Source organism: Microcebus murinus, chromosome 23, assembly GCF_040939455.1.
Source record: "Microcebus murinus isolate Inina chromosome 23, M.murinus_Inina_mat1.0, whole genome shotgun sequence".
NCBI classification, from domain to species: Eukaryota; Metazoa; Chordata; class Mammalia; order Primates; family Cheirogaleidae; genus Microcebus; species Microcebus murinus.
In genome coordinates, this window is record NC_134126.1 from 28,178,312 (window position 1) to 28,204,837 (window position 26,526).

The 26,526-nt window shown below is 52.2% G+C and overlaps 1 protein-coding gene across 2 annotated transcripts; it reads left to right on the top strand.

The window, feature by feature from the left end:
- The first annotated feature begins 653 nt into the window (after positions 1–653).
- On the top strand, positions 654–23,672 carry SLC41A1 (solute carrier family 41 member 1). 2 transcript variants are annotated; one of them, XM_075996910.1, is made up of 12 exons: positions 655–1,055; positions 2,798–3,222; positions 3,780–3,823; positions 12,029–12,136; positions 13,229–13,300; positions 13,958–14,102; positions 14,219–14,365; positions 15,344–15,491; positions 16,316–16,395; positions 17,502–17,636; positions 17,942–18,090; positions 21,126–23,672. In XM_075996910.1, exons 3-12 carry the CDS (start codon positions 3,803–3,805, stop codon positions 21,309–21,311), a joined length of 1,191 nt encoding a protein of 396 aa, XP_075853025.1. In that variant the 5' UTR covers positions 655–1,055; positions 2,798–3,222; positions 3,780–3,802; the 3' UTR covers positions 21,312–23,672. The 2 variants fall into 2 exon arrangements, with proteins under 2 accessions (XP_012615625.1, XP_075853025.1); XM_012760171.3 differs by having other exon boundaries at positions 654–1,055; positions 2,798–3,823.
- The last annotated feature ends 2,854 nt before the right edge of the window (positions 23,673–26,526 follow it).

Sequence of the window (26,526 nt, forward strand, 5' to 3'; positions counted from 1 at the left end):
GGTGATGCACGTGAGACCCCGGCCGTGAGCCTGACCTCTCCTCCCGCCCGCCGGGCCATCCCCACCCCTTTCAAGGCCGGGACTTTATTAAGGCGGGAGCCGTCAGGGCCGAGCCATTTGCTGAGAGGAACGCGGAATCCGGTGGCAGCGCGAGGTGACGGCCAGTGGCCGGCGGGACAGGCGCCGCATCCGAGAACAAGGTGGGGGCGGTTCCGTCTGGGAACTGCGCGCGGGGAAGGAGCGCGGGATGGCTGCCCGGCTCCACACACGCAGGGACGCCTGCCGGGCCCCTCGAAGGCCGGCGGCTCGGCGGCCGCACTCACGAGGCCGGAGTGGACGCGCACAGGCGCACACGCCCTTCAGAGGCTCCGGGAGCGCCGGCGCGGGCCTAGGGCGGCGGCCCTGCGCAGCGAACGCCGGCGGCGGGAACCGCGGGCGGATGGGCGCTGGGACCCGCGCGCCGCGCGGCGCAGGGCCGGCTCCAGTTCCCGTCACCCCGCGCACGGCGTTTCCCCGGCGCCCCGCCCCCGGGCACGAAGCGAAGGAAAGGGGCCGGGCCGGGGCTGACGCCGCCCCCTCCCCAGGCCCTGATTGGCTGCCGCAGGTGTCCATCCGAGAGTCTATTTTTGATGGAGGGGGGGTGCCACCCAGTCTGCCCCAGATCACGTTTGCCACCAGCAGCCAACCAGTCGGGCCCAAGTCCGCGGGCAAGAAGCGATTGGGGGCGAGTGAGCTCGGCCCTCTAGTCCCCCGTCCGGGTGCCTCCAGGCCGGGTCACCGCCGCCCGGCCCGAGGCGGTATATCCTGCCCTCCCCGGCCACCTCCCCCCTCGTGGAAGCGGAGCGGCGGCCTCGCTGTAACGCAGAGGCGAGATGTAGCGAGCCGGGTGTCGCGGCTGGACGCTAGCCTTGGCTGGGGGTGTGGGGGGGCACGCCGGGGCCGAGGAGGACTGCTGAGGAGGAGTGATGAGAAGAGGGGGTACCCTGCAGCCCCCGAGACCACGGGCCCCTGCTGCCACTCGCCAGGCGCCCCCCTTCCTCCCAAGCGAGGGGCAGGTCAGTCCTGTTGGGGCTGGGGGGCTGGGGGGCGGAGGGCGGGAGTCCTGGCGCGCAGCGCATTTGCTGAGTCTGAGTGGTGGAGAGACGCGGGGCGGCCACCCAGCTACTTCTCCCCCTCCCTGGGGTTGGGGATACTCAAACGGATCTTTTTTTGTCCCCGACTGGGAGGAGGAGATAGGGCGCCCTGGTTCACTTTTTGCTTCTTTCATCCCAGGGCCGTAGGCCCGTCTGAAGTCTCTTTACTGGGGAGTGAGTGAGGGCCTGGCTTCCCTTCCTGCGAGCCCCCTTTGAGGTCGAGTGGCCTGCTGGGAAGGCTGGAGGGAGGTGGGGGTGTCACATTTTAGTGGACTCGGAAACTTTTCTGGCATAGGGGCGGTGGACTCAGAGGTTTCCTCCTGCATCTCTGCCGAGAGTCTTTGAAAGAACCACAGTGCTGTCTGTGTTTAAGGAGACTGGAAAAGGGAGTCCTGGTGGGTGACTGAGTGGATAGAAAGGGAACCATTCCCATGGGCCAGTTGCTGGGGTTTGATCCAGCCTCTCCCACACTGGGGCTGACTAACCGTGTGTGTTTGGAATACTTAAGGACCTGTTCTTTTTACCTGGGGAAACTCCCCTTAAATTTAGTTTTTACTCGTAAGAGCTGTTCTGGTGAGATGGACTTCCATTAGGAATTAGGAAACCTGGGGATTCCTCAGGCAAAGAAAAGTGGAGCCATTACAACTCAAAAGATTCATTTGGGAGCAAGTGCGTATTGGCATATGGCGCTCGCTCGGTTTGGGTTTCTTGAGGGTTTTTTTATTGTTACTTTTTGTTTTAAAGAATTCTACTAGATCCAACTCTCAGTAACCCTGGGGAACAGGAGGAGCCTAGGGAACTGAAATGTGTGGGTAATAACCAATAGTTTTATCTTCTGCCCCTTCAAACTGAGATAATTCCCTTGTCCTATCTGACAAGCTCGAAGGGCCAAGAACAGGGCCAGAGAAGTAGAGACAGAGGCCTGGATCTGAGTCAGAGTCAGCATCTGAGCTTTTTGTAACACTGTTGACTCTCAAGGGCAGGAGTGGGTAGGCCTCTGGCTCTTGGCCTTGGTCTGGCAGACTTGCCCCTTTACCCAGGGAGTCCTCCTACTTTTGTTTTTGTTTTTGTTTTTTTTTCTCCGAGGCTAAGTGTTTGGAGGTCTGGGGGCCTCCACTTACTGATCAGGTTCTTCTGTTTATTTGCCGTAGATGGCTGTCTTGCTGTGGCTGTCTTGTGACGATAAATAATGACCTTCTACAGTGGGGTGGGTGGCTGTGTGGCAGGGAGTTTGCAACTGGATTTATAACTGACCCCTCTGAGAGACCACACTGAAATAATCTTGGGTTCTTAATGGACATTCAAGAAGGGATCTCCCTGATGACAACTCTACCCAGCCCAGGTTGCTGAGAAAACAGTGCCACAGTCTCCTCCCCAGCATCTTCCCAATTCCAGTCTGGTCACCTCTCATTGCCTCAGACCATGATGGTGATCCCTGTGGGTGGTAGTTTGCTGGATGGGAAGATGGCGAGATTCCCAACCTGTTGGACCTCCAGATGTAGCAGTGTAGGATTGAGTCATTTTACTGGAAAAAAGGAAGCAACTAGCAAACACTCTATGTAACAAGCTCATAACTGCCTTAGGGGAGAATTCTCCCAGTATGAGCTGTCCTTTGCTATATCATAACATTCTCTTTTTTCTTTTCTTTCTTCTTCCCGCATAAGGTGTTCCACACAGATTCTCGTGACTTTAAAGACCAGGGACTTGGGGAGGTACAAGGTCTGCTCAGGAAGGGAGGAAATCTCTGGAAGAGAGGGGAGAGGCTGCAGACACTGCCCTGGGACCATCAGAGCCCGAGGAGCCGTGGGAAGCTGGAGGAGCCCAGCAGAAGGAGCAGGAGAGAGCCACAGCCCCAGGCCGAGGCCTTGTTCTGAAAGATTGAACTCAGGCTACTTTTGACGAAAGAGGGGCCTCTTCAGAGAGGGCACCCCAGACTTTGGTTGGGCTCTTCTACTCTGGATGCCCCCTGCTCTGAGGAGCCTGCTGCTGAGAACCAAAGAAGATAAGAGCCAGACACGTTTCCCCCAAGCACAGAGCTGGTCGGTTGGAGTCAGGCGTCTGCACCCCTAGTGGCTGGCTGCTGAGTCTGGTGAGGAGTTTCTTGTTTCCCTCCAGCTCGCAGCTTCAGTGCTTGATGGGGCTGCCTGTTGGTGGATCAGTTTTTGCAGTGCCCGGTGGGAGCGGAGAGCCGTGGGAAGAGGTCCCGCGGCACCCAAGCCTGGGTTCACCCCAAGACTAAGTTCTTTCCCAAGTTAGAGAGGGAGAGAGAAAGGAAAAACAGAGAGGAAAGTTCTCCCTTCCCCTCCTCCCTGCCTGTCATGTCCTCTAAGTCGGAGCCGAAGGACGTCCACCAGCTGAACGGGACTGGCCCTACTGCCTCTCCTTGCTCTTCCGATGGCCCCGGGCGAGAGCCCTTGGCCGGGACCTCAGAGTTCCTGGGGCCTGATGGGGCTGGGGTAGAGGTGGGGATTGAGTCTCGGGCCAACGCCAAGGGGGTTCGGGAGGAGGACGCCCTGCTGGAGAACGGGAGCCAGAGCAACGAAAGTGACGACGTCAGCACAGACCACGGCCCCACACCACCCTCCCCGCTCAAGGAGACCTCCTTCTCCATCGGGCTGCAAGTGCTGTTTCCCTTCCTCCTGGCAGGCTTTGGGACTGTGGCCGCTGGCATGGTGCTGGACATCGTGCAGGTAGGACCTGAGTAACGCAGCTCTTGACTGTGAGCCCAGAGCCACCTGTGCCTCCTGGGAAACTGCGACTCTTAGAACTTCCTCTCCACCTCCCTGCTGAAGCAGCTGCTGCTTCCTCGAATACTGTTTCCCTTTGGGTCATGTCCTCGGTTTCTTCTTGGTTTAGTTACTTTCTACAGAAACCTTGAGGAAGCCGAATAGCCCCGGGGAGGCAGTAAGGGCAGTGTTGCTTAACAGAAACAGAGGTGGTTCCAGAACTTGGGCTTGGAAGAGGAGAGATGGAGCAGGGTTGTTGCTTGCTATTCCTGCTGGGCATTCCTACCAAGCCCAGCTCAGTAGGAGACATTTAAACGGGTCTCTTCTTTATGCCTTTTTTCCCCCCTTCACTTGGGGTTTCAAGGATAGCCATAGTAGAAACCTCAGTTTCAAGCCTCTCCTCCATCCCCCTGCTGGGCAGGAATTTGTTCAGCTGCCAAAAGGGTCTCATATTAAGTGGGAAGGCTCTTTAAGGCATTTTGTGTTGCTTATCTTCCTATAACCCTGGCACAGTCTCCTTGCAGAATAGCGGTGGGCACATGCTATCTGATGCATGATTTGGGGAGTTGGCGTAACAAAACCTAAAGTACTAATTATGTGCCATAAATGGGGACAAAATGTAACCAGGTCTGGGCAGAACTGTCTCTTCTCTTCGCCCCTCACCTGTGTTTCATGAACTTGCCCTGAGCAAAGAGGGCTCTTTATTTTTCTATTGTATTTGTTTATTTATTTTTTGTGGAGATGGGGTCTTGCTGTGTTGCTTAGGCTGGTCTCCAACTCTTGAGCTCAAGCAATCCTCCTGCCTTGGCCTCCCAAAGTGCTGGGATTACAGATGTGAGCCACCTCACCCTGCCAAAGATGGTTCTTTTTTTTTTTTTTTTGAGACAGAGTCTCGCTTTGTTGCCCAGGTTAGAGTGAGTGCCGTGGCGTCAGCCTAGCTCATAGCAATCTCCAACTCCTGGGCTCAAGCAATCCTGCTGCCTCAGCCTCCCGAGTAGCTAGGACTACAGGCATGCGCCACCATGCCTAGCTAATTTTTTCTAGATATATCAGTTGGCCAGTTAATTTCTTTCTATTTATAGTAGAGACAGGGTCTCGCTCTTGCTCAGGCTGGTTTTGAACTCCTGACCTTGAGCAATCCGCCCGCCTAGGCCTCCCACAGTGCTAGGATTACAGGCATGAGCCACCATGCCCGGGCCAAAGATGGTTCATTATGAGGCTACTGGGTAGAATGAAGGATAAGAGTCAGCAAGACCTGGAAGATAAGAGCCAGAGATGTGCTGTGTTAGCTCATTGTGTGTTATGGCTTATGCAGAACCTCCAGGTCCAGGAGATAAAGTTTTGTTTCTAGGTAAAGTTCTTGAAGCACAGTATGGCACACAGAGCTTTTTGAAGGCACTGGATTTATCTAAGTTGATCAGCAGTGCGTATCAAATTCCTGCTGAGTGCTGGCCTCTGTCCTAGGTACTCAGAGAAATACCAAGGCAGGAGGAGATTTGGCCTTTGCCCTTTGGGACCTGCTAGTGTTCCCTGACCATGACATCTCCCAGAAGGACATGAAGCTCAGCATTACTTTCCCTATGCCAAGCCAGCCCTACAAACCATGCATGTAGTGATGTAGAGTCCTGCTGGTAGGTCTCACCACGCTTGTGTCCCAAGGGACCGAAGGTTGGTGGGTCTCAATGGTTGCTTCTGTAATGTCCACCTAGACCACTTTGACTTGAGCCCTTCAGGAGAACCTTTGGTTGCTAATGAGAATGGTGTCTGTGTTGTGCCAAAGTGCCTTGCACTGCCTCCCCACCCCCCCAAACCTGTTACCTTGAAGATTGTTCCTACATGGAGGTTAGGAAGCCAGCCCAGAGCTTTGGGTTCCTTCCCCTAGTGGCTGCCCCTCCCACTAGAGCAGTGAATGGGCGAGGGGGAGGGGAAGAAATGGGACAGGTAGCAGTTTCCTTGCCTCCTCTGTCCCTTTCCTGTGGTCCTGGTTCATTCTTAGAGTTTTTAAGTTCTGGTTTGGTACCTACAAAGGGTTGCCAAACCAAGATCCACTGGTGAATTGGGAGAAAATTGTCTTATTTTCTAGATAATAATAATGGTAGTGGGGAAGCATTTTGGGGGCTCTTCTGTAGGCCTATGAGATAGGAACCATAATTGTTTCCACTTAATAGATAGGGAACCTGTGCCTTAGAGAGATTAGGTAACTTGTCCCTGTTCATCTGACCCGAGAGCCTGTACCACTTACCTCTATGGCCTTCACTATGGCCCTGGTGGTACACAAGTTGGTTAAAGACTCTGGGAGGAGCCTGTTCTCTTTGTCTTCCCCAGGAGAGCAGGGTGGACTGGAATCTGGAATAATTGCAGTTACCTTCTGATGTAAGCAAGAACAAAAGTGTTTTTTTTTAGAGACAGTCTCACTCTGTTGCCCAGGCTAGAGTGCCGTGGCATCAGCCTAGCTCACAGCAACCTCAAACTCCTGGGCTCAAGCGGTCCTCTCGCCTCAGCCTCCCGAGTGGCTGGGACTACAGGCATGTGCTACTACTCCCAGCTAATTTTTTCTATTTTTAATAGAGACAGGGTCTCGCTCTTGTTCAGGCTGCTCTCAAACTCCTAACCTCAAGCAATCCTCCTGCCTCAACCTCCCAGAGTGCTAGGATTATAGGCATGAACCACCACGCCCATTGGAGAACAAAAGTTCTTAGAGGGGGTAGGAAGGGACCCACACATACACACATGTGCCCGTATTCCCCCACACACTCAGATTCCAGAGCTGAAAAGGCCCTCTGATGCCTTGCCCCACCCCCACGCCACACCCAGGAGCCCGAGATGCGGAGCAGCCTAGGTGGGGAAGCTTTGGCACTGCCCTTGCTGTCACACCTAGGGCATCTAGGCTCACCCCACAGCCAGGGGCCAGTTGGTGTGGATGACAATGGCTGGTTTGTCCTTGGCCTCCTCCCCCAGCCTCCCTGCTGCAGCTGGGCTGGAGCAGGCCCTGCTGGCGGCTGTGGTGAGATCGCAGGAGGGGGTGAGTGTAGAACGACCAGGGAGATTCTTATTCCACATCCGTGGTAGGGAAGGGGGTGCCTGATGGTCTCAGATTTAGGAAGAGCAGAACAAGTTCTAAGGATTCCCACCTGCAGTCCCCCTTCACAAGCTCAGATGGCCTTCAGTGAGACAGAGTCTGGAAGTGCCTGTCACGCTGGGCCATCTGGAGGAGTTGGCTGGAGTGTGTCCCCCAGTGTCTCAGAACAACTGCACAGAAGTCTGTGTTGGCCGGGTTCAGCTGTCCCCTGGGTCCAGGGCCCCCGTCTTTCCCCACTGCTACAGAAGACCCAGTCTCTTCCCAAAAGGCCCATCTCTGTCTCCTCCTATCCGCCCTCCACTCCATTCAGCGAGCACGGCAGCCACCACCTCGGTGAAATAAGGGGCTGGTGGACGAGCCAAAAGTAGGAGAAGGACAAATGGACCACGACCTGCTCTGTCGTCCCCCACCATGGCCAAAAGTTCCTGCGGCGTTTGGGCCCAGTGTTGGCTTCCGAAGGGGGCTGGGACATGGGAGCGTCCTCGCTGCAGATGCTTGTGCCCTTCCCCCAGTTTGGTCATGGGGTGTCTCACTCCCTTTTTCTGCAAGCCCTGTGTGTGCCGGGAAGTAGCACTCCAGTCTTCGCTGGAATCCCCAGCTAGGTTAAGATAGGTGGGACTCTCAGATCCTAATTTTAACTTTTTACTAACTTGCGAAGGATCTTATGGAAAACAGACACCTCCTCTCCCCCCCAAATATATCCTCCTCTGGCTTCTCTGCCCCGAGTACGGAGGAGTTTGTTACAACTACTAGGAAAGTGGGTAGCAAGCATGGCTGTGGGGCAGTGGCGCGGGAAAGGAGCATTCCTCTCGTGGCTGGTCTGCCCCCATGGCCACTGGCATTCCTGGGCAGGACACTTGGATCTGGTCTCACTTGGCCACCTCATCTGCTTTTCCTATCCCTGCCCCTTGATTGCTGTCAGTGACCCGTTTGCTTTTCTCACTCTTTGTACAGCCTTGTACATCCAGGTGTTGCCCTGAGGCCCTGCTGCTTGGACATCTAGAAGATGCCTCTGGGGAAAGCCTCATTCGGGTGAAGGCTGGGGTTACTGTAATCTGATCTGACCTAGAAAGGTCAGCTTCAGTCCAATTTTCCAGGTTCTCCCACAGCTTCATGCCTAGAGCTTGTATCTGGGAATTTAAATCTTAATGTCCTGACACCATCTCTCCCTGGCTCTGACTTTCTTCCCTGCTGCTACCCTCCGGGGACAGGAGGCAGGCGGAGGTCAGTGTATGAGGCTGGAGGAGGTGAGGGATGCATGAAGCAGGTTGGAAGGACAAGGAAGAGGTACCAGCAGGGCCACTGAGATTCAAGACTTAGGGCGATTGCTCTGAATCAGGATTAGTTTTGAGTGTGGGAGATGTGGTCTCATCCTTCACCCCCAGAATATCAGGGGCCAATGAGTCCCCACCCCAAGGATAAAGAAAGAAAGGGAAGAGAGGCTGCATTTCTGAGAAGCAGTGAAAATCTGGAGCTATTTCCCCACCCCCTGAGCAAGGCAGCGCTTCCTGGACCGTGCCCATTTTCACCCCCTGCAGAGCAGGAAGGCGTGGGTGGCAGCTTGGTTGGTGGCTTGGCTGACGGGTGTGACTTCAGGGGCAGATACTCCCAGCCTAGATGAGCAGGATGGGCCTGAATTAGGCCAAAGAAGGAAGAAGAGCTACTCACTGGCTTCCCCGGCCACGTCCTACCCACCCCTAACCCCAGGGCCGCCCCAGTTCCTGGGCTGGTTCCACATCACCGCCCTCCTGCATCTCTCCCAGAGTGCTGTGCGTGCCTGTGGGTCAGACGCTCCCCTGTCTGAGCCGCATCCTTTAGAGGGTTTTGTGGGCGAAGAAAGTATGTGTGTAGGAATTGGCTGCACACAAGCGCCAGCTCAGAGCTTTGCTAGGCTGGGGGTCAGGTAGAGTAGGTTCCAGCCTGTGTTCTATGAGGGTTGGAGGACTTTTGCATAGGGACTGTTACCATGACTGCTCCTTCTCCTTGCCTGCCTGTCTCTCATCCCTTTGCTTCTAAAACCCCATACTTTCCAGGTCCCCCTGGAGAAAAGGGGAAGGTGAGCATGCGTTAGGAGGTAGAGAAATTTGGGGGTATAGTGGCAGCCAGAGGAATTTAGCTGAGCTTTATACATTTTTTTTCTTAAGTAATAATAAAGACCAGCGATATTTCTTCCAAACAATTCAGGAAATATTTACTTGCACACGCTTGGAGTATTTCCTTCCAGGCCTTTTCGCTCTACCAGGGCATACACATTACGTACACCTACCTGCAGAACTGGGATTTTCATGGGGCTGGGAGCAGGGCGGGGTAGTTTTGGGGTAAAGATGGGATACAGGGCTGTGCTCCGAGAGGAGCTTCGAAAGCCCACAGGTGGAGAAGAAGAGGGGAGGTCTTCCCGTCCCTGGAGCTGCGTGTCCAGTTTGGGAGTCAGGACAGCAAGGAGCTGGCACTCAGAGGGACACACCAGCATGTCCCAGAGTAGCAGTCCCTGTGTTCCTCCAGAGCAGATGGGACTCCCCAGGGGTGACAAGGGATTCACATCCCTTTGGTGGCAGCAGCAGTGTTTGGAAGGGGCTGGCTCTTTCTGTGGCTCCCTGAAAGCTCAACAACTGTGGCTGAGATGGGGATGTGTCTCCTCCCCTCCATTAGTCCTCGCAGAGGGGCTCCCCGAAAGAGAGACTTAGGTCCTGGCCAGGCCAGGAGCTCAGACCAGTGTGTGGTCTGGTCCCGTGAAAGAAGCCCCTACCCGGGCCCACAAAGAGAACTCTGACAAGGAAAGAGAGGTCTTTCTTGACTTACTGTGCTCAGTGTCCAGCCTCCTCTGGTGCCAGCCCCCTCTGCCAGCCATGCTCATCTTTTTTTCATTGTGGGAAAAATACAACATGAAATGTACTGCCTTAATTGTTTGTAAGTGTGCCGTTCAGTAGTGCTAAGTATATTCACGTTGTTGTGCAACAGATCTCTGGAACTTATCGTCTCCCCTAGCTGAAACTGTATGCCATTATACTCGACCTCCCCTTTCCCCTCCCCCAGCTTCTCGTACCCACCATTCTACTTTCTATCTTTACGAATTTGACCACTTCCGATACCTAATGTGAGTGGAATCACATAGTGTTTGTCTTGATGACTGGATTAGTCAGTATAATGTCCTCAAGGACGTGTTCATCTGTGTGAACATGTGACAGGATTTCCTTCCTTTTTAAAGCTGGGTAGTATTCCATTGCGTGTATTTGCCAGGTTTTGTTTATTCATTCATCCAATAGACATGTATTATGTAGCACTATACATGGCATGCAAATATATCTTCAAGACCCTGCTTTCCATTCTTTTGGATCAAAATCCAGAAGTGGGATTGCAGGATCACGTGGTAGTACTATTTGTAATTTTTTGAGGAGGTGCCATACTATTTTTCATAGCAGTTGCACCATTTTACAATCCCACCAGTGGTGCACAAGGCTTTCAATCACCACGTCCTTGCCAACACTTATTATTTTTTGAGTTTTTTTGTGTTTTTTTTTTTTATAATAACCATCCTAATGGGTGGGAGGTAATACCTTACTGTGGTTTTGCTTTGCAACCTTGCTCATCTTTAACAATAGGGTGTCAGTGCTGGAATCACCTTTAGAAACCATTTGATCCGGCCTCTGAGTTGAACGTTTTACAGTCAGGAGCTTGAGACCCTTGTAACTTGTCTAAGGTCTCCAGCTGGTCTGTGCCAGGAGGCGTGTTGGGGAGATGGCATGAGCCCCTCCCTATGGTCTCTTGTAGGAGACACAAGGCTTTCGGTGCAGTGCCAGTGCCCATCACAGACTCTGCCTCCCAACCACAATACCCAGAACAACCTGCACCCATCTGCCTGCCCACCCGCCCCTCCTGCCTCTCCCAACCTAGAGGCTTGTTTTTTTTGTTTTTTTTTTAAGGCTGGTCAAGTGAAGCAGTGGGAGTAGAGAAGGAACAAAGGAATCTGTAACTGGTTGTGATCAATTAGTTGTAAACACCATTGCACTCAGACCAACCTGGAAGCTTTTCGTTCTTAAAACAAATAAAGGAAACTGCGTTGCCCGTCAGGCCAGGGAGAGAGACAGAAATCCCAGCCTTTTTTTTTTTTTTTTGCAGATCCTCAGTTTCAGTTGCAACTAAAGGACTTTTCAAATGGCCAATCCCAGCTCCTACATGTTTTCAAACTCTTAGCACTCACTAGCATGATACTCTCTGAACCTGAGTTTCCTCATTTACAAAATGCGAATAAAAATAGCTCCCATCTCACTGGGTTGTTGAGTTGGGTAAATGAGGAAATCCATGTAGAGCACTTAGCCTAGCACATAGTTAGTGCTTAACAGATGGTGACCGAGGAACTGGTCGGACAGCCAGGGCTGACTGTCTGGAGGCTGGAACCCATGTCTCCTGGCTCCCCAGCCGGGTCTCTTCCTATGGGGTTCCACTTGCTTCTGCTAGCTGAGAGACTGGGGGAAGGTGCGTGGGGTGAGGTAGTGCAGAGGGAAGCCAGCATTCTGAGGTTTGGGGGCCACAAGTCTCACTTCCGATCCTATTGAGGAGAATTGCTGCAGCCCAAGGCCCTTGGAGATGGAAACCAAACAAACCCTCTAATCTCAGCCCAGCCCAGCCCCACGGAGCTCAGCGCTCCACAGCTGAGACAACACCACCTAAGGCTGAGGCCACGGAGCAACTGGACTAAAGGCAAAGGGGCCGGGGATTATGATTTGAGGGGGGATTGCAGAGGAGTTCTGGGGTGTAAGGCAGCCTGGGCCAGCTCAGCTGTGTGGGTTCCCCCCGCCCTCCCCACCAGCTCTAGGAAAGCAGGCAGAGGAAGTAGAGCCAGGCTAAGGGTCTCCTGGCTGGCAGAGACCCTCTCTGTCTCTCCTGTTCCAGGTGGCAGGAAGGGGGGCTGCATTGTTTGGAGAACCGTGGGCTTGGTTTGGTTCCAGGGTTCTTGGAGGAGAGGTGGCTGGTGTGCTCGCTCCCCGCTGACTCCATTTCCTCTTCAAGCCCCTGATCCCAGACTCTCTCTTGAAGCTCTATGCCAGCCCTTTGGGGCACTGAAATTCCTGGGTTCTGTTTTCACCTTGTAGCACTGGGAAGTCTTCCAGAAGGTGACAGAGGTCTTTATCCTGGTGCCTGCGCTGCTGGGGCTCAAGGGGAACCTGGAAATGACCCTGGCATCGAGGCTCTCTACCGCAGTGAGTGTCCTGGCTAGGAGGACGGGGCACAGGGAGGACGCTGGGTGGCCCAGAGCCAGAGACTGGCCCTTCTCCACTGCCCAGGCCTGGAGCGAGGGCTGGGGTGGGAAGGGGGGGCCTGGCTGAGCAGGTGTAGGGAGATCCCCGGCTGGGTGTCCTGCCCCTGGGCAGGGGCTCCCTGCCCAAAGTGGTTCCCAGGCTTGGTTTCTGGATGTCCCAGCCGTCCCTGGACTCCTGCCCCACCCCCTGCTTCACAGTCCGCCTCGTGACTGTTTGTGCAGCTTTGACAGGCAGGCATCATGCTGCTTCCTCCACCCGCACAGATGGGGGCCTCCTCTGATCTCCAGCCCTACTCTGCAGCTGGGCAGGAGCCGAGCCAGGCCCTCCCAGCCCCCTCCATCCCATTCCCTTTCCCCATGGCAGCTTGTTCTTCTTTAAGGTAGTAGACAGGGAGGGGCTGCTCGTCACTCCCAACTCCCACCACCCGTTAGAGCAGCCATGATGAGTCAGGGACTGAACCAGATACAGCACCCTGGGATGGGAGGCAGTAAAACTCGGGAGGCCGGGGATGCCCCTGCATAGCCAAGAGTCTGGAGAAGGCAGCGGAGAGAAGTAGCAGCCACCCCAACTTGGCCCACACTACTCCTGGCCCATGCCACCCACTCCTTCCCAAACACTCTTACAACATTGTCTGTGTGCCAGCAGCTGACCTTTCCTTCCCTGGGATAGCGGGCTGGCTTCAGAGTTAGGCATTGAGTCATTCCGACCCATGCGGGCACGGGCTGCCCGGATGAGCAGGGCAGAGGATGGAACCTGCCTCTGCTCAGCAGGCGTCCCGAGAGGAGGAGAGAGGACGGGGCTGCCTTGAGAGCCCCCTCGCACCCCCACCCAGCTGCAGGAGCTCAGCTTTAGCTCCTTCCCTCTCAGCCCAGCACCCCTGGGCTTCGTACTTCACTGCTTCAGGATTTTCATGTCCTGGCCCCAGAGTCTTGGGCCATGGGTACTGCTTTCTGATCCAGGCAGGGGCCTAACGGAGGGAGCTATGGGCCTTTTCTAGCCTGGAGCTCCAGCCCCTTGCCCTCCCTTTCCCAGGCCAACATCGGACACATGGACACACCCAAGGAGCTCTGGCGAATGATCACTGGGAACATGGCCCTCATCCAGGTAAGAAGGCAGGTACCCAAGAGGGTGGGCTAAGCACCCCCTTAGTCAGGAGTCTCTGAAAGGCTTAGGTCAGCCCCAGCTGGCTCCTGAGGGAATCCCCAGCAGTCTGCTGAGTCGGACTCTCCCAAGGTAGCTCTAGGACGTAACCAGGTCACCCAGGAAAACAGCCAAGACGGGGAAGGGCTCAGCATCACCCATATCAGTTCTCAGTTCCTGGTGGCACAAGGGCCTTCGAGTCCCCACAGATCCCGGTACTACAAGCAGACTCAGGAGTGCTGAAATGTCCTATGTCACTGCTGTCCCACCTGCCCATGAGGCCACTCATGTTCCAGACAGGGAGTCTTCCCTCTTGAGCCCCAGGCCTTGACTCTGGACTGAGTCGCCGGATCTGTTGAACCTCCCTCCCGTCCCCAGAGGAACGCTCATTCAGCTAGTAACGTGTCCCGGGCTCCTGCAGGGTGCACTGCCCAGTACTAGTGTCTGGTGTGAAGCTAAATAAATAAAGACATCCTTTGAGCCTGGGAGGACTGGACAGTCCAGTCCAGCCTGCCTCCTGGGGCTGCTGAGGGCCAGGAAGAGGTCTGCCCAAGTTCTCGGTGACCTCAGCTAAGAAGCTCGCTGCTCCTGGGTTCTGCAAGTTACCGTTCCTCTCCTCAGGTGCAGGCCACGGTGGTGGGCTTCCTGGCGTCCATCGCAGCCGTCGTCTTTGGCTGGATCCCTGATGGCCACTTCAGTATCCCGCATGCCTTCCTGCTCTGTGCTAGCAGCGTGGCCACAGCCTTCATTGCCTCCCTGGTACTGGGTAAGGAAGGGAGGGGCACAGAGGAGGAAGGAGGGCTGCCCCAGAGGTGTTGACTGTGCCCAGACACATCCCTTATCTCTTCTCACCCTCCTGGTTCCTCCTCCCTTCCTCACCAGGTATGATCATGATCGGAGTCATCATTGGCTCTCGCAAGATTGGGATCAACCCAGACAACGTGGCCACACCCATCGCTGCCAGCCTGGGCGACCTCATCACCTTGGCGCTGCTGTCGGGCATCAGCTGGGGACTCTACCTGGAACTGAGTAAGCCACCAAGAGTGTGGCTTGGGTTGACTCCTGGGTGGGATGGAAAGAGATAGTAGTAGTTTTGCAAATGTGCCAGGATTTCTTCTTCTGTGTTCTTAGCTATTTGGTTTGAACACAGGTTGTAATAACTCCTGATCTTAGGTGAGGCTAAGTTCTGACCTCAAACTCATGCAGGGACAGGGGGCAAGTATTGGAAATATGTTCTTGTTTAGTCCTGTGGATTCTTTTTTTTTTTTTTTTTTTTTTTTTTTTTTTTTTTTTTTTTTTTTGAGACAGAGTCTTGCTTTGTTGCCCAGGCTAGAGTGAGTGCCGGGGCGTCAGCCTAGCTCACAGCAACCTCAAACTCCTGGGCTCAAGTGATTCTCCTGCCTCAGCCTCCCAAGTAGCTGGGACTACAGGCATGCACCACCATGCCCGGCTAATTTTTTGTATATATATTAGTTGGCCAATTAATTTCTTTCTATTTATAGTAGAGACAGGGTCTCGCTCTTGCTCAGGCTGGTTTCGAACTCCTGACCTCGAGCAATCCGCCCGCCTCGGCCTCCCAGAGAGCTAGGATTACAGGCGTGAGCCACCGCGCCCGGCCCAGTCCTGTGGATTCTTGCTTCCCTCAGAGGGGTGAGGTGGGGAGGGTAAAGGAAAGGAACTGAAGGCTGGAATCTGCTTACAAGATGAAGGAAGGGATGGGAGATAGTGATTTCTGGGATCACATCAAGATACCTAGAGTCTGGTCCCTGCCTGTGATAAATTCAGTACCTGGGTAGCTCTCTACCTTGGTTTCCTCTTCTTTAAAATGCAAAAGGCTGGCCACACCTACCTCCTGGACTTACAGTGAAGATCAAATGAGGTACTATGTTTAATAGCATTTAGTATAGTATTGCTCTTGATCTGTCAGGACATTTGCAGGCTGAGCCAGGAGGAAGCTGGAAGCGGGGAGCCACAGTGCTCATCTCCTTCTGCTCTCTGCCCTCTCAGATCACTGGAGATACATCTACCCCCTGGTGTGTGCCTTCTTTGTGGCCCTGCTGCCTGTCTGGGTGGTGCTGGCCCGACGGAGCCCAGCCACAAGGGAGGTGTTGTACTCGGGCTGGGAGCCTGTGATCATTGCCATGGCCATCAGCAGGTAGGCTCAGGTCCTGAGTACCTACCCCACCCCACCCCCACCCTGTCACAGACTCCCTTTTAAGCCCTAGAGAGAGTGGTTGTGGGTCAGACCCCAGAAATGTGTTCAATAGTGTATTAGCCACATTCCCTTCTGTTGCAAGTGACAGAACCCATCCGAATTGGGTTTCATTCCAAAGCAGAATGTATTGGGCTAGAAAACCAAAAAGGAACAGATGGATTCAGGGACATACATAATGTCAGGGGCCCAGTACTGTCCCTCTCTCACCTCTGCTTTTCTCTATGATGGCCTGGTTTCACTGAATAGCTTCATTGGTTCTCATCTGGTCACATAATTATCCCAGAATCAATCACTATGGCCTTGGGGATGGGATACTTTGATTGGATGGGCCTGGAGCCCAGCCATCATTGAAGCAATGTCACCCAAGCCACAATGACTGAACTTGAGAGAGGTGGCTCCCTAGAGAGGAGGAGTCCAGTGCTGTCACCAGAAAGGGAAGTAAATGCGGAGCAGGCAGCACAGTAGAGGGCCTCCCAAGCAGGTCGTCCAGTGGGAAGCTCCCCTAGCCAACTTGGAGGGTGGCTATAGGAGGCGGCTGCCTGACCCAGCACCACCAGCTTGTCCTGGGGACACTGTGCCAAGTCAGAATGTTATGAGCAGCTCCTGGCTCTGGCAAGGGAGGCGAGGACTAGAAGATAAGGAACCCCTGGGAGCCACCATGCTGCCTTCCCTTCCCAAGGCTGGCTGACTACACCCCTCATCGCAGAGACCAGAGCAGAACCCTTCATTGGTCTTTATGTCATTTTGTCTTTGTGTCTCTGTAGTGTGGGAGGCCTCATCTTGGACAAGACTGTCTCAGATCCCAACTTTGCAGGGATGGCTGTCTTCACGCCTGTGATTAACGGTGAGGTCTTGGCATCAGCTTGCCAGAGGGGGAAAGGAGAAGACTTAGGGGGTTGGTTTCTGTATCAGTCAGGGTCCAGGCAGGCCAGAGAATCCAGCTCAGATAGTTCAAGCAGTCCCTTTAGTGAAGGGACTGTTTATGGAGGTGGGAGCAAGGTAAAAGGATGAACAAGGGATGTTGAGGCACCCAGAGATTAGCAACAGCAGGAAGCCTTTAGTCCTGAAGGGTCCAGGGGAGTGTCTTAGTCCATTATTTGTTGCTATAACAGCATACTTGGAACTAGGTAATTTATAAAGAAAAGAGGTTTATTTAACTCACGATTCTAAAGGCTAGGAAGTTCAAGATCAGGTGGTTGCATCTGGCGAGCCCTCATGCTGCATCCAAACATGGTCAGCCACTGCCAACAGCAGAGAGACACCAGGAAAGAAATACCTGATCTCTCTCCCCCCGATACCCTCTGATTGCCTGCTGGTGGCTCCCATGGAACAAACCCAAGTGGGAGCAGACAGCAAGGGAGGCTGGGTGAGGCAGTCTGTAGAAGTCAGTCCCCTAGGGCTCAGAGCAAGGCTTAGAAGAGCAGAGACCAGACTGGGTGTGAGGGCAGACAGAGTAATCAGCATAGTTTCTGGGACAGATACTGGATTCCAGAATTTGGAGCTCAAACCTGACACTTGAAACTGTTACTGGAACCAGCACATGAGCTGGGGTGCTTGGGTCTACCCGGAGCACGGGAGAGGGGTGAGGCAAGGCAGGGCTCTGTCCCCTCGGCTGTGTAGGAAGGCAGGTGCACACGCTGTGCTGGTTGAAAAGTCAGGCTTTCTGAGTCTGCAGATCTGCCTATGTCCTTTCCAGCACTCTCACAGCCGTGCCAGGGGCACATGGGACTGCCACATCTCCATAGAAGGGAGGACAGAGGAGCCTGGAAGACTCCCCTGGAGGTGGGGGTGTCTTTCTCTTCCTTCTTCTCTTGTGGACTAGTGAATGGGTGATGCCCACACAGACCCTAAATGAAGACAGAGGACAGTGCCTCTAAGATAAAAAGACAAAGAACGAGATCTTCCCTTCCCTCTGCTCCCCTATGTCTGAGCCCTTGTATGTCTCTGCAGGTGTTGGGGGCAATCTGGTGGCAGTGCAGGCCAGCCGCATCTCCACCTTCCTGCACATGAATGGGATGCCGGGGGAGAACTCTGAGCAAGCTCCTCGCCGCTGCCCCAGTCCTTGTACCACCTTCTTCAGCCCTGGTAATGCTCAGCCTCCCAGGCCCAGTCCAGCCCTGGAGGGAGGGGCCTCCAATCAATGAACCTCACTTAAGAAACAGCTAGGGCCCAGATGCACAGCTCTCCTGCTCTATGGGGCTGTGCCAGGTGTTTGGGAAGCAGGAAGGGTATCTTTTCCTGGGACCCCCTGGGGCTAGAGACCACGGGCTGGAGAGGTAGAAACAGGTGCCTGCTGCCTCGGGGTGTGGTGCAGTCCCTCCTCACTTTGAAAGGCCTTCAGGGCCCAGGGCTCCTCCTCTCCTCTCACGCCCTCTCTTCCCTGGTCCCAGATGTGAATTCTCGCTCGGCCCGGGTCCTCTTCCTCCTTGTGGTCCCAGGACACCTGGTGTTCCTCTACACCATCAGCTGTATGCAGGGCGGGCACACCACGCTCACACTCATCTTCATCATCTTCTACATGACAGCTGCACTGCTCCAGGTACGGACTGGGAGGAGCAGGGGTGTGGGGAGGAGCTGGGTTGCACTACAGGGATGGGTGGGGAGGCCCAGGCATCGGATGCTCTGTCACCTCTTTCTGTATGTCAGGGCTGCTGATAAACACCGGACAGGAGCTCAGGAGAACAGACTGTGGTCCCAGCAGTTACTAACATGCTGTGTGACTTTGACCCAGTTATTGTACTTCTCTGAGCCTTGGTGATATTTATAAATTGAGAGGAATGAACCAGAAGTGGTGGTGTGCAGGCAGGTGGTTGTAGGATGCTGAGCAGGTGGGCCTTGGGTGCCACCCCCACTGGCCACCCCCACAGAGCTCCATTTGGCTCTGTTTTGCATGCTGGGCTTCCTCTTAAATAGAGGGGTCCGCAGCTCAAAAAAGTATCTAAACCACTGCACTGGATAATCTCTCTGTAGGATCCCATCCAGCCTTGCCATTCTGTGACACTGTGATACTTTCTCCCTTCTTGTATGATTACATTTTTTAAACTTTTTATTTTGAAATACTTACAGATTCACAAGAAGTTCAAAAAAAATTGTGCAGGGGTCCCATATACTCTTCACCTAATTTTCCCCAGTGGTAGCATCTTACATAACTGTAGTAGAATATCAAAACCAGGAAATTAGCATTGGTACAATTCACAGTACTTATTCAGATTATACCAGCTTCACATGCACTTGTGTGTGTGCGTGTGGGTGTGGGTGTGGTTATATGCAGTGTTATCACAAGTGTAGGTAGATTGGTGTGACCACTGCTGTAATCAAAATACAGAAAACTATTTTATTACCACAAAGCTCCCATATGCTATTGCTCTATGGCCACACCCACCCTTATTATTACATTTTAAATTTATATACATTTGTTTTTTGAATAGATAACAGTCACATAGTTCAAAAATATTTTAAGGATCATATTGATAGCACAACCTCAGTGAAAAGTTGCCTTCTCTGCCGTCTTCTTCCCGGCCATCCAGTGTCCTCCTTCACAGGCCATCAGTGTCACCCATTCCTGCGTACCCTTCAAGCTTACTCTGAACTTACACAAGCAGACAGATAGTTTTCTTATTTCCTCCCTTTGTTACACACATGTAGTACACTGTACACAGTATCTGCACCCTGCTTTTCTCACTTAACAATTCATCTTAGAGGTCATTCCATATTAATACATAACAAGAAGAGCACCCTGATTTTTTATGACTGCATTCTATTCTCTTATAGGTGTTCCATCATTTCATTTAGCCAGTCTCGTATTGGTAAACACTTAATCACCCCAGGCCCCCCACCCCCAGCTTTAGAGAGGTTGTGTCAGGACATCTTGGCAAGGGCTGGGCTGAGAATCAACCATATGCTGTTGCCCTGCAGCAATTAGCCAAGTCCCCGTGTTCCCTTCCGAGTGGGCTCAAGTGCAGCACGTGGCGGGAAAGGGGAGGGGGTGGGCAGGCCGAAGGGCTATGGTGGAGGTTTTCAACTCGTCCTTTGGCCTGGGTTGGGAAGGATAACCTTGGCTCCATTACCTACTGTGAGTACCCTGGGGGGCACACTCACTTCTGTTTTCTTCTCCAGATCAGCAGAGGGTCACAGTGTGGCACGTGATGCCCTCTAAAGGTTCTTCCTGATCCCTTTGCCACCTCCTCCTAGCCATGTGTCCTGGGACCAGCTCAAGTGGCTGGAATGTGAGGACAGCTGCTGCTGTTCCCTTCCTAGTGCATGTCCCAAAGGCCTCCTGCCCACACTCTGTTTGGGTTTCTTCCGCAGCTGCTGGAAAGGGTGTGAAGTTATGCAGGGGGTGGCCTCACGGAGGGCCAAGGCCGTGGGAGTACCAGGGCAGCTGTGTGCAGGGCAAGGGAGAATATGAAAGGTGCTAGAACTGTAGCCTCTGGCTTCCTTGGAGAGAGGACAGAAGAGCAACCAAGTTTGCCTTAAAATGGGTGTCAGTTCTGGCTTCTGGATCCATTAAGGGCTCTGGTTCCTGCATCTGGGCCCCTTAGGGCAAAACTTTGATACCACAGTATTTGCAAAGTACAGTCAAGAGTAAAACCTCCCAGTGACTATGCTGGAGCTTAACCATTGGACACCGTTTCATTCTCACGTAAATGCAGTCATTTAGGGAGCCCAAGCGTCAGGCATTGTGCAGATTATAGAAGATGCAGGCCTGTGGTACCATAGTGTTCTAGATCAAGTGCATCTCCAGCTTAAAAGTGCTTGTGAATCTTGTTAAAATGCAGATTCTGATTTCAGGCCAAGAGTGGGCCTGAGATTCTGCATTTCTAACAAGCTTCCCGCTGTTGTTGATGCTACTGGTCCTGGGCCCACTAGCAAGATTCTGATCCAGATCATTCTTAATTATCTGTAGTAATAGAAGGGAAGCAAGAGCACAGATAAATCAGAGCAGCAGGTAATCTAAATTGCATTTCAAATCTGTATGCATTGTTAGCTGACTTATTCACAATTCTATTTTATTAGGACTCAGGTTAAAATAAACTTACATTCTTTGAGCCCACCGCAGCAGAATGGAGAGAGAGGAGAAAGGCAGCTTGGGATAATCAGCTATTACTCAGACAGCTGTGCCAGCAGCAGCTTCAAACACGATCCTTACCCCACTCTGCCTAGAGAAGAAGTCCCTTTAGGGAAAGGTGACTGCAGCAGCAGGCTCTGGGAGAGGCCAACAGGGCAGGAATTGGAGTGACTCAAGAAAGAAGGGACCCAGAGTTAGAGTCAAGAGGGCTGAATTCCTGCAACAAGTAGGATTTAAATTAGGAAGACCCTTGCTTGGTAGATTTGGGAGCAGAACATAATGCTGATGTGGGTGACTCCAGGTAGCAATAGCATCTTCCCCTGAAAGAGCCCTTCTGCCTTTTGTCTGCTCAAGTTGGTAATTGTGGGGTGGAAAGATGAAGATAAAAGATAATGTGGCCAGCCAAGCCTTGTGCTGCACAGAACTGTAGTAGGTCTGATCATGTGGCCTCTGGCTCCCCCTGGAGAGAGGCGACGGCTGCAGGCTGGGCCCTTCTGTCTCTGCAGGTGCTGATTCTCCTCTACATCGCAGACTGGATGGTGCACTGGATGTGGGGCCGGGGCCTGGACCCAGACAACTTCTCCATCCCATACTTGACTGCGCTGGGGGACCTGCTTGGCACTGGGCTCCTAGCACTCAGCTTCCATATCCTCTGGCTCATCGGGGACCGAGACACGGATGTCGGGGACTAGCTTGGTCACTCTACCTTCTCCCCATCCCTCCGCACTTTCTATTTGAAATTTTTCTTTTGTTCCCTTGTCCCTATCCCACCCCATACTCCCACCTCTTTCTAGGACTTCACTTTGATACCAAGTTCTCATTATTTTCAATGGGAATTTTTATACATTGAGCCAAGTTTATATAGCAAGAATTCAGGAAGGACAGGTGGACTGAGATGAGCAGTACAAGTAGATTTTTGAGACAATCACCAAGTGCAATTTCATGGTGGGTGCCTCCAGGTGAGGTGGATTGGGGGCAGGGGGCTTTTGTCTAGGGTCTGGGGACATTTGGTTTGGCTTTAGCAACCTCAGTCTTGGTCCTAATGAGAAACCCTTTGTGAGTGGGTTTTGGTTTTTGGTTCTTTTCTTTTTCTTGGTTGAACAGAGGAATAAGTAACACTCCCAAACACACACATACTTTTGTAGACATGGACCAATTTCAAAGCCCTGGGCAGAAGACAGCTGCTCCCACCCCTCAATAATCCCAGTCCTACTCTGCCTTCTGGACCTAGGCACTTCTGCTCTCAGAATGACTAAGGTGGACTGACCATTCATTTTGTGCCCATGTCTCTTACCCGATTGCCTGATCAATATCACCAGTCCCTCCCTCTGATCTTTTTCAATTGGTTATCACATCCAGGAAGAAATGAACGGTGGCCTCATCTCCCTGCTGACCCATGTCCACTCATAGGTTTCCCAAAACCCACATTCTTCCTGGGCCCAGAGGACTGATTCTTTGTCTCTGTCCAACCTTCATCTCTAATTGTGTCTAAGCACTACCTTCCCCAGAGCTCACCAGGTTGGGTTCTGGGATTAGGGGCATCATGGGTATCTGGGGAATGATTTGGAGGTTGAGGGCAACCAGGGGTGTTTCATTGCTGCTGTTTCTCCTGAGGACATAATCATGTGGTCACCTTGGACTCTGACCCTTCCTAAAATCAGTCGTCCTATCATGCCATGAAGGTCAGTTTTCCTCTCTCTTGGCTTTTACCCACAAACAGTCATCATTCATTCATTCATTCACTCATTCAACAAATACGCAGCTTCCCCAAGATGAGCTCTTCTGCGGCATGATCTGAAACATTCATTGAACAATATTTATTGAGTGCCTACTGTGTGTTAGGTACTGTGCCAGGCACTGACTAGCCAGTGGTGAGGGGAACACAGCTCTAACCGCCCCTCATTCCCCAGGTTACAAAGGCAGACAGTTTCCTCCTTGTAAGTATTCTCATCTACTTCACCAACCCGGGTTCCGCCTGTTTCTTCTGCCTAGATCCCAACTCTGCAGTGCTGACCACGGCTAGAGCCGCCAGCCCCATCGCCCAGCCAGTGTTCGTTTCCCTAAACTGCCCTTCCTCACCTTCCCTTCCCTCCACTCCTCTCCAGGCACCCAAAAGAGGATTTAGAACTAGCAAGCTGACATCCAACTGATTGCTTCTACTTTTCTCTGCCTAGCACAAAATTGGGAGAAAACTGGAGCCTCTGCCTCTTCCCCACACATTGCTCCAAACAGCTCAGAGATCTGTCCACGCTCACACGCGTACAAATCTAGGCATTTGGGTGTAGGCTTTCTCTAGCCTCTCCATAAGCCCTGCCCTCTATAGCCTCCTCCAAGGGAAGGCTTAGGCAATGACCCTGTTTCTGCCAACGCCACGCCTTATCCCAGGAACTTGCTGTAGACCTCCAGAGAGACTCTTTCCTCTCCCTTCATGTCTACCCAGGCCACCTTCTGGAATCATAGAACCTTAGGATTGGAAGGAATTGTAGAGGTTATCTAGTTGGAGTTGCGTCCAACAGAGCTCATTAACACCAGCCTGGGCTGTTTTTGCTCTTCCCTCCGGACTTCTTTCCTCTTCATCTTCTTCTCCACCTCAAAACATGCTCGCACACAGACTCTCCTTGTACAGGCACCAAACCAACTCCTCTGCCCCGAGGCTGTGCCCCTGTGACCTCCAGCCACCCTTGTCCCAGTCTTTCACTCCTTCCTCATCTCGAGAGTTCAGCCAGGCGGTCCTGGAAGACTCTGGAGCGTCTGCCTAGAAATCTGGAAGATAGGCATGCCCCAGGCCCTGAGTGTGTGAGCAGAGGAGGACTGGGGTAAGAGGGAAAGACAGTGAAGTTGACTTTCATGGAAGATTTCTTTTCTCCTGATTGCACCAACTGCGCGTACTTTCGGCCCGGCTGTAAGGAGCAATATTGGTTTACTCTTGTATCCTTAAAAAGTTACAGAACTGTGTCTTAAGAGAATTATTTATAGTTACTATAACTGAATTGACAAATGTCAACTTAACTGATAAATTATATTTGGTAAAATAAAGAGGACGTTTATTTAGATGGTTGGTGGTTCTTGTGTGTCTCATCAAAAAGCAGCTTCAGATTTCTTCTTGGGCCCCTCTGGAGTCCCACCCTCTCCTCACTCAGAAGCAGAAAGGGGTCTAAGTGTGACAAGAAATGAAACATCTCTTACAAACCGATATTGTATAATAGAAAACACACATCCAGGCTGGGCGCGGCAGCTCACACCTGTAATCCTAGCATTTTGTGAGGCCAAGGTGGGAGGATCGTTTGAGGACAGGAGTTCGAGACCAGCCTGAGCAAGAGTGAGACCCCGTCTCTACAAAAAATAGAAAACCTAGCCAGGTGTAGTGGTGCATGCCTGTAGTCCCAGCTTCTTGGGAGGCTGAGGCATGAGGATCACTTGACCCCAGGAGCTGGAGGCTGCAGTGAGCTATGATGGCACCACAACACCCAGGGCAACAGGGTGAGACCCTGCCTCAAAATACAGAACAAAAAAGGCTACATCAGTCATTTATTGAAAAACAATCAATGGTGCTCTGGGGCATATTCCAGGAGCCAGATGCAGGGTCCTTACTCTCAAGGTTATACTCTGACCTCCACTCATTAACTCAGCCTCAGCTGGGGGTATTGTTCTAGGGACTTCCTAAAAAGTTCCTTCCCTGCAGAGGCTTATAATCTTGTTGGGCCAAAATAATAATAGCTATTATATGGGGAGTACTTACTATGTGTCCTCACTGTGTTTAACTTCATATCCTATGAGCCATTAGAAATTTACAGTTGACTGCAAAGGGTTTGGTCTCAGGCCTAGGTTCAAATCCCAGCTCTTCTGCTTGTCTTTGTATGACCTCAGGCAAATCATATTTACCGTCTCTGAGCTTCAGTTTCCTCATCTATGCTAATAACTATTTTGTAGGATGGTTATGACATAAAGCACTACTCCATGCCTGGTACATACTAAACCCAAAAATCCTAATCAGTACTACAGTGGGGAGGTGACTAGACAACGTCAATCCACTGACCACAGGGGTAAGCCGAGGGCGACTAAGGGCGCAGGCAGTTGCAAAGGGCACCTAACCAAGCCTTACAGTCAAGGAAATCTGGGCGGAAGCTGAGAAGAATAGGAGTTAGCCAAGCAGAAAGTGGGCGGGGAGAGCGTCCTGCAGAGGGAACAATGAGCTGAGCCGGGAAATGAGCCTGGTGCTTTGGGGAACCGCAAATACTTCCACAGGGCTGGAGTTCCCAGCGTGTGATGGCACAACCTAATGAGACATGCAGATTTGTGACGAGGTCATTTTTCAGAGATGGCAGATACAGAAAGAAGGGAGGAGTCAGAGGTAGGTCTGACTCCAAAGCCTGTGCTAACAACCACTGCCCACCTAGGACACGTTCCCCACAGCAGCGGTCCCCAACCTTTTTTGGCACTGGTTTCATGAAAGACAGTTTTTCCTCGGATGGGGCTCTGGTGGGGTTGCAAGCGATGGGGAGCGGCTGTAAACACAGATGAAGGCCGGGTGCAGTGGCTCACGCCTATAATCCTAGCACTCTGGGAGGCAGAGGCAGGAGGATTGCTCGAGGTCAGGAGTTCGAAACCAGACTGAGCAAGAGCGAGACCCCGTCTCTATTATAAATAGAAAGAAATTAATTGGCCAACTAATATATATATATATATATATCATATATATATATATATATATATAGAGAGAGAGAGAGAGAGAGAGAGAGAAATTAGCTGGGCATGGTGGCGCATGCCTGTAGTCCCAGCTACTCGGGAGGCTGAGGCAGAAGGATCGCTTGAGCCCAGGAGTTTGAGGTTGCTGTGAGCTAGGCTGACACCATGGCACTCTAGTCCGGGCAACAGAGTGAGCCTCTGTCTCAAAAAAAAAATAAAACAGATGAAGCTTCCCTCACCCTGCTGCTCACCTCCTGCTGCGTGCCTACCTGCCCCCCTCCAACTTTCATGGAAGCCAATTTCTTCACAGATGGGGTGGGGGGCAGCAGAGCTCTGTAACCAGCTCCCTCACAGGCAGGGGACCAGACCCCGGGGTTGGGGACTGCAGCCCCACAAGATACCATGGCAAAAGTAAATGGCATGTACTGAGTGCTAAACATTTGCCAGCCTCCGAAATGAACAGTATGTGCTCTAATACTAACTCTTCAAAGCAGCACTCTGTTAATAAGGCTATTAAGGGTTAATAGAAAGAGGATAATTGCTTGTTAATTACTTATATGGTGTTTTACTATACAGTATATTATATGCAACATAACATACTTTTAAATGATGATAATAGGCCAGGCGTGGTGGCTCACGCCTGTAATCCTAGCACTTTGGGAGGCGGAGGCAGGAGGATCACTCAAGGTCAGGAGTTCGAAACCAGCCTGAGCAAGAGTGAGACCCCCGTCTCTACTATAAATAGAAAGAAATTAATTGGCCAACTAATATATATATAGAAAAAATTAGCCGGGCATGATAGCGCATGCCTGTAGTCCCAGCTACTCGGGAGGCTGAGGCAGCAGGATTGCTTGAGCCCAGGCTGACGTTGCTGTGAGCTAGGCTGACGCCACAGCACTCACTGTAGCCTGGGCAACAAAATGAGACTCTGTCTCAAAAAATAAAAATAAATAAATATAAAATAAATTAATAAATAAATAAAATGCCTTGTCTAACATCACACTTTCCACCCAGGTCTCTCAGCCCAGTGCCTGCCTTCCATGCCAGGGCCAGATAAAACTGCTGACCAGGGTGTTGCTCTATACAGAACACAAAACATTGCTAAAACGATCAAAAATATGGTGCCTGTTACCTCAGTTTTGCTCATGAGACACCTTGCCTACTGCAAAATGTTGTTTACTGAAATAGACAATATTTTCCAATGGACATTTAAAGTCACGC

What these genes read in the sequence shown, in the direction of transcription:
- SLC41A1 (XM_012760171.3), top strand. Translation starts at nt 3,452, where the DNA reads ATGTCCTCTAAGTCGGAGCCGAAGGACGTCCACCAGCTGAACGGGACT. An exon ending in TGGTGCTGGACATCGTGCAG is followed by an intron (nt 3,824 to 12,028) that starts GTAGGACCTGAG and finishes TTCACCTTGTAG; the next exon opens with CACTGGGAAGTCTTCCAGAA. An exon ending in TACCACCTTCTTCAGCCCTG is followed by an intron (nt 17,637 to 17,941) that starts GTAATGCTCAGC and finishes CCCTGGTCCCAG; the next exon opens with ATGTGAATTCTCGCTCGGCC.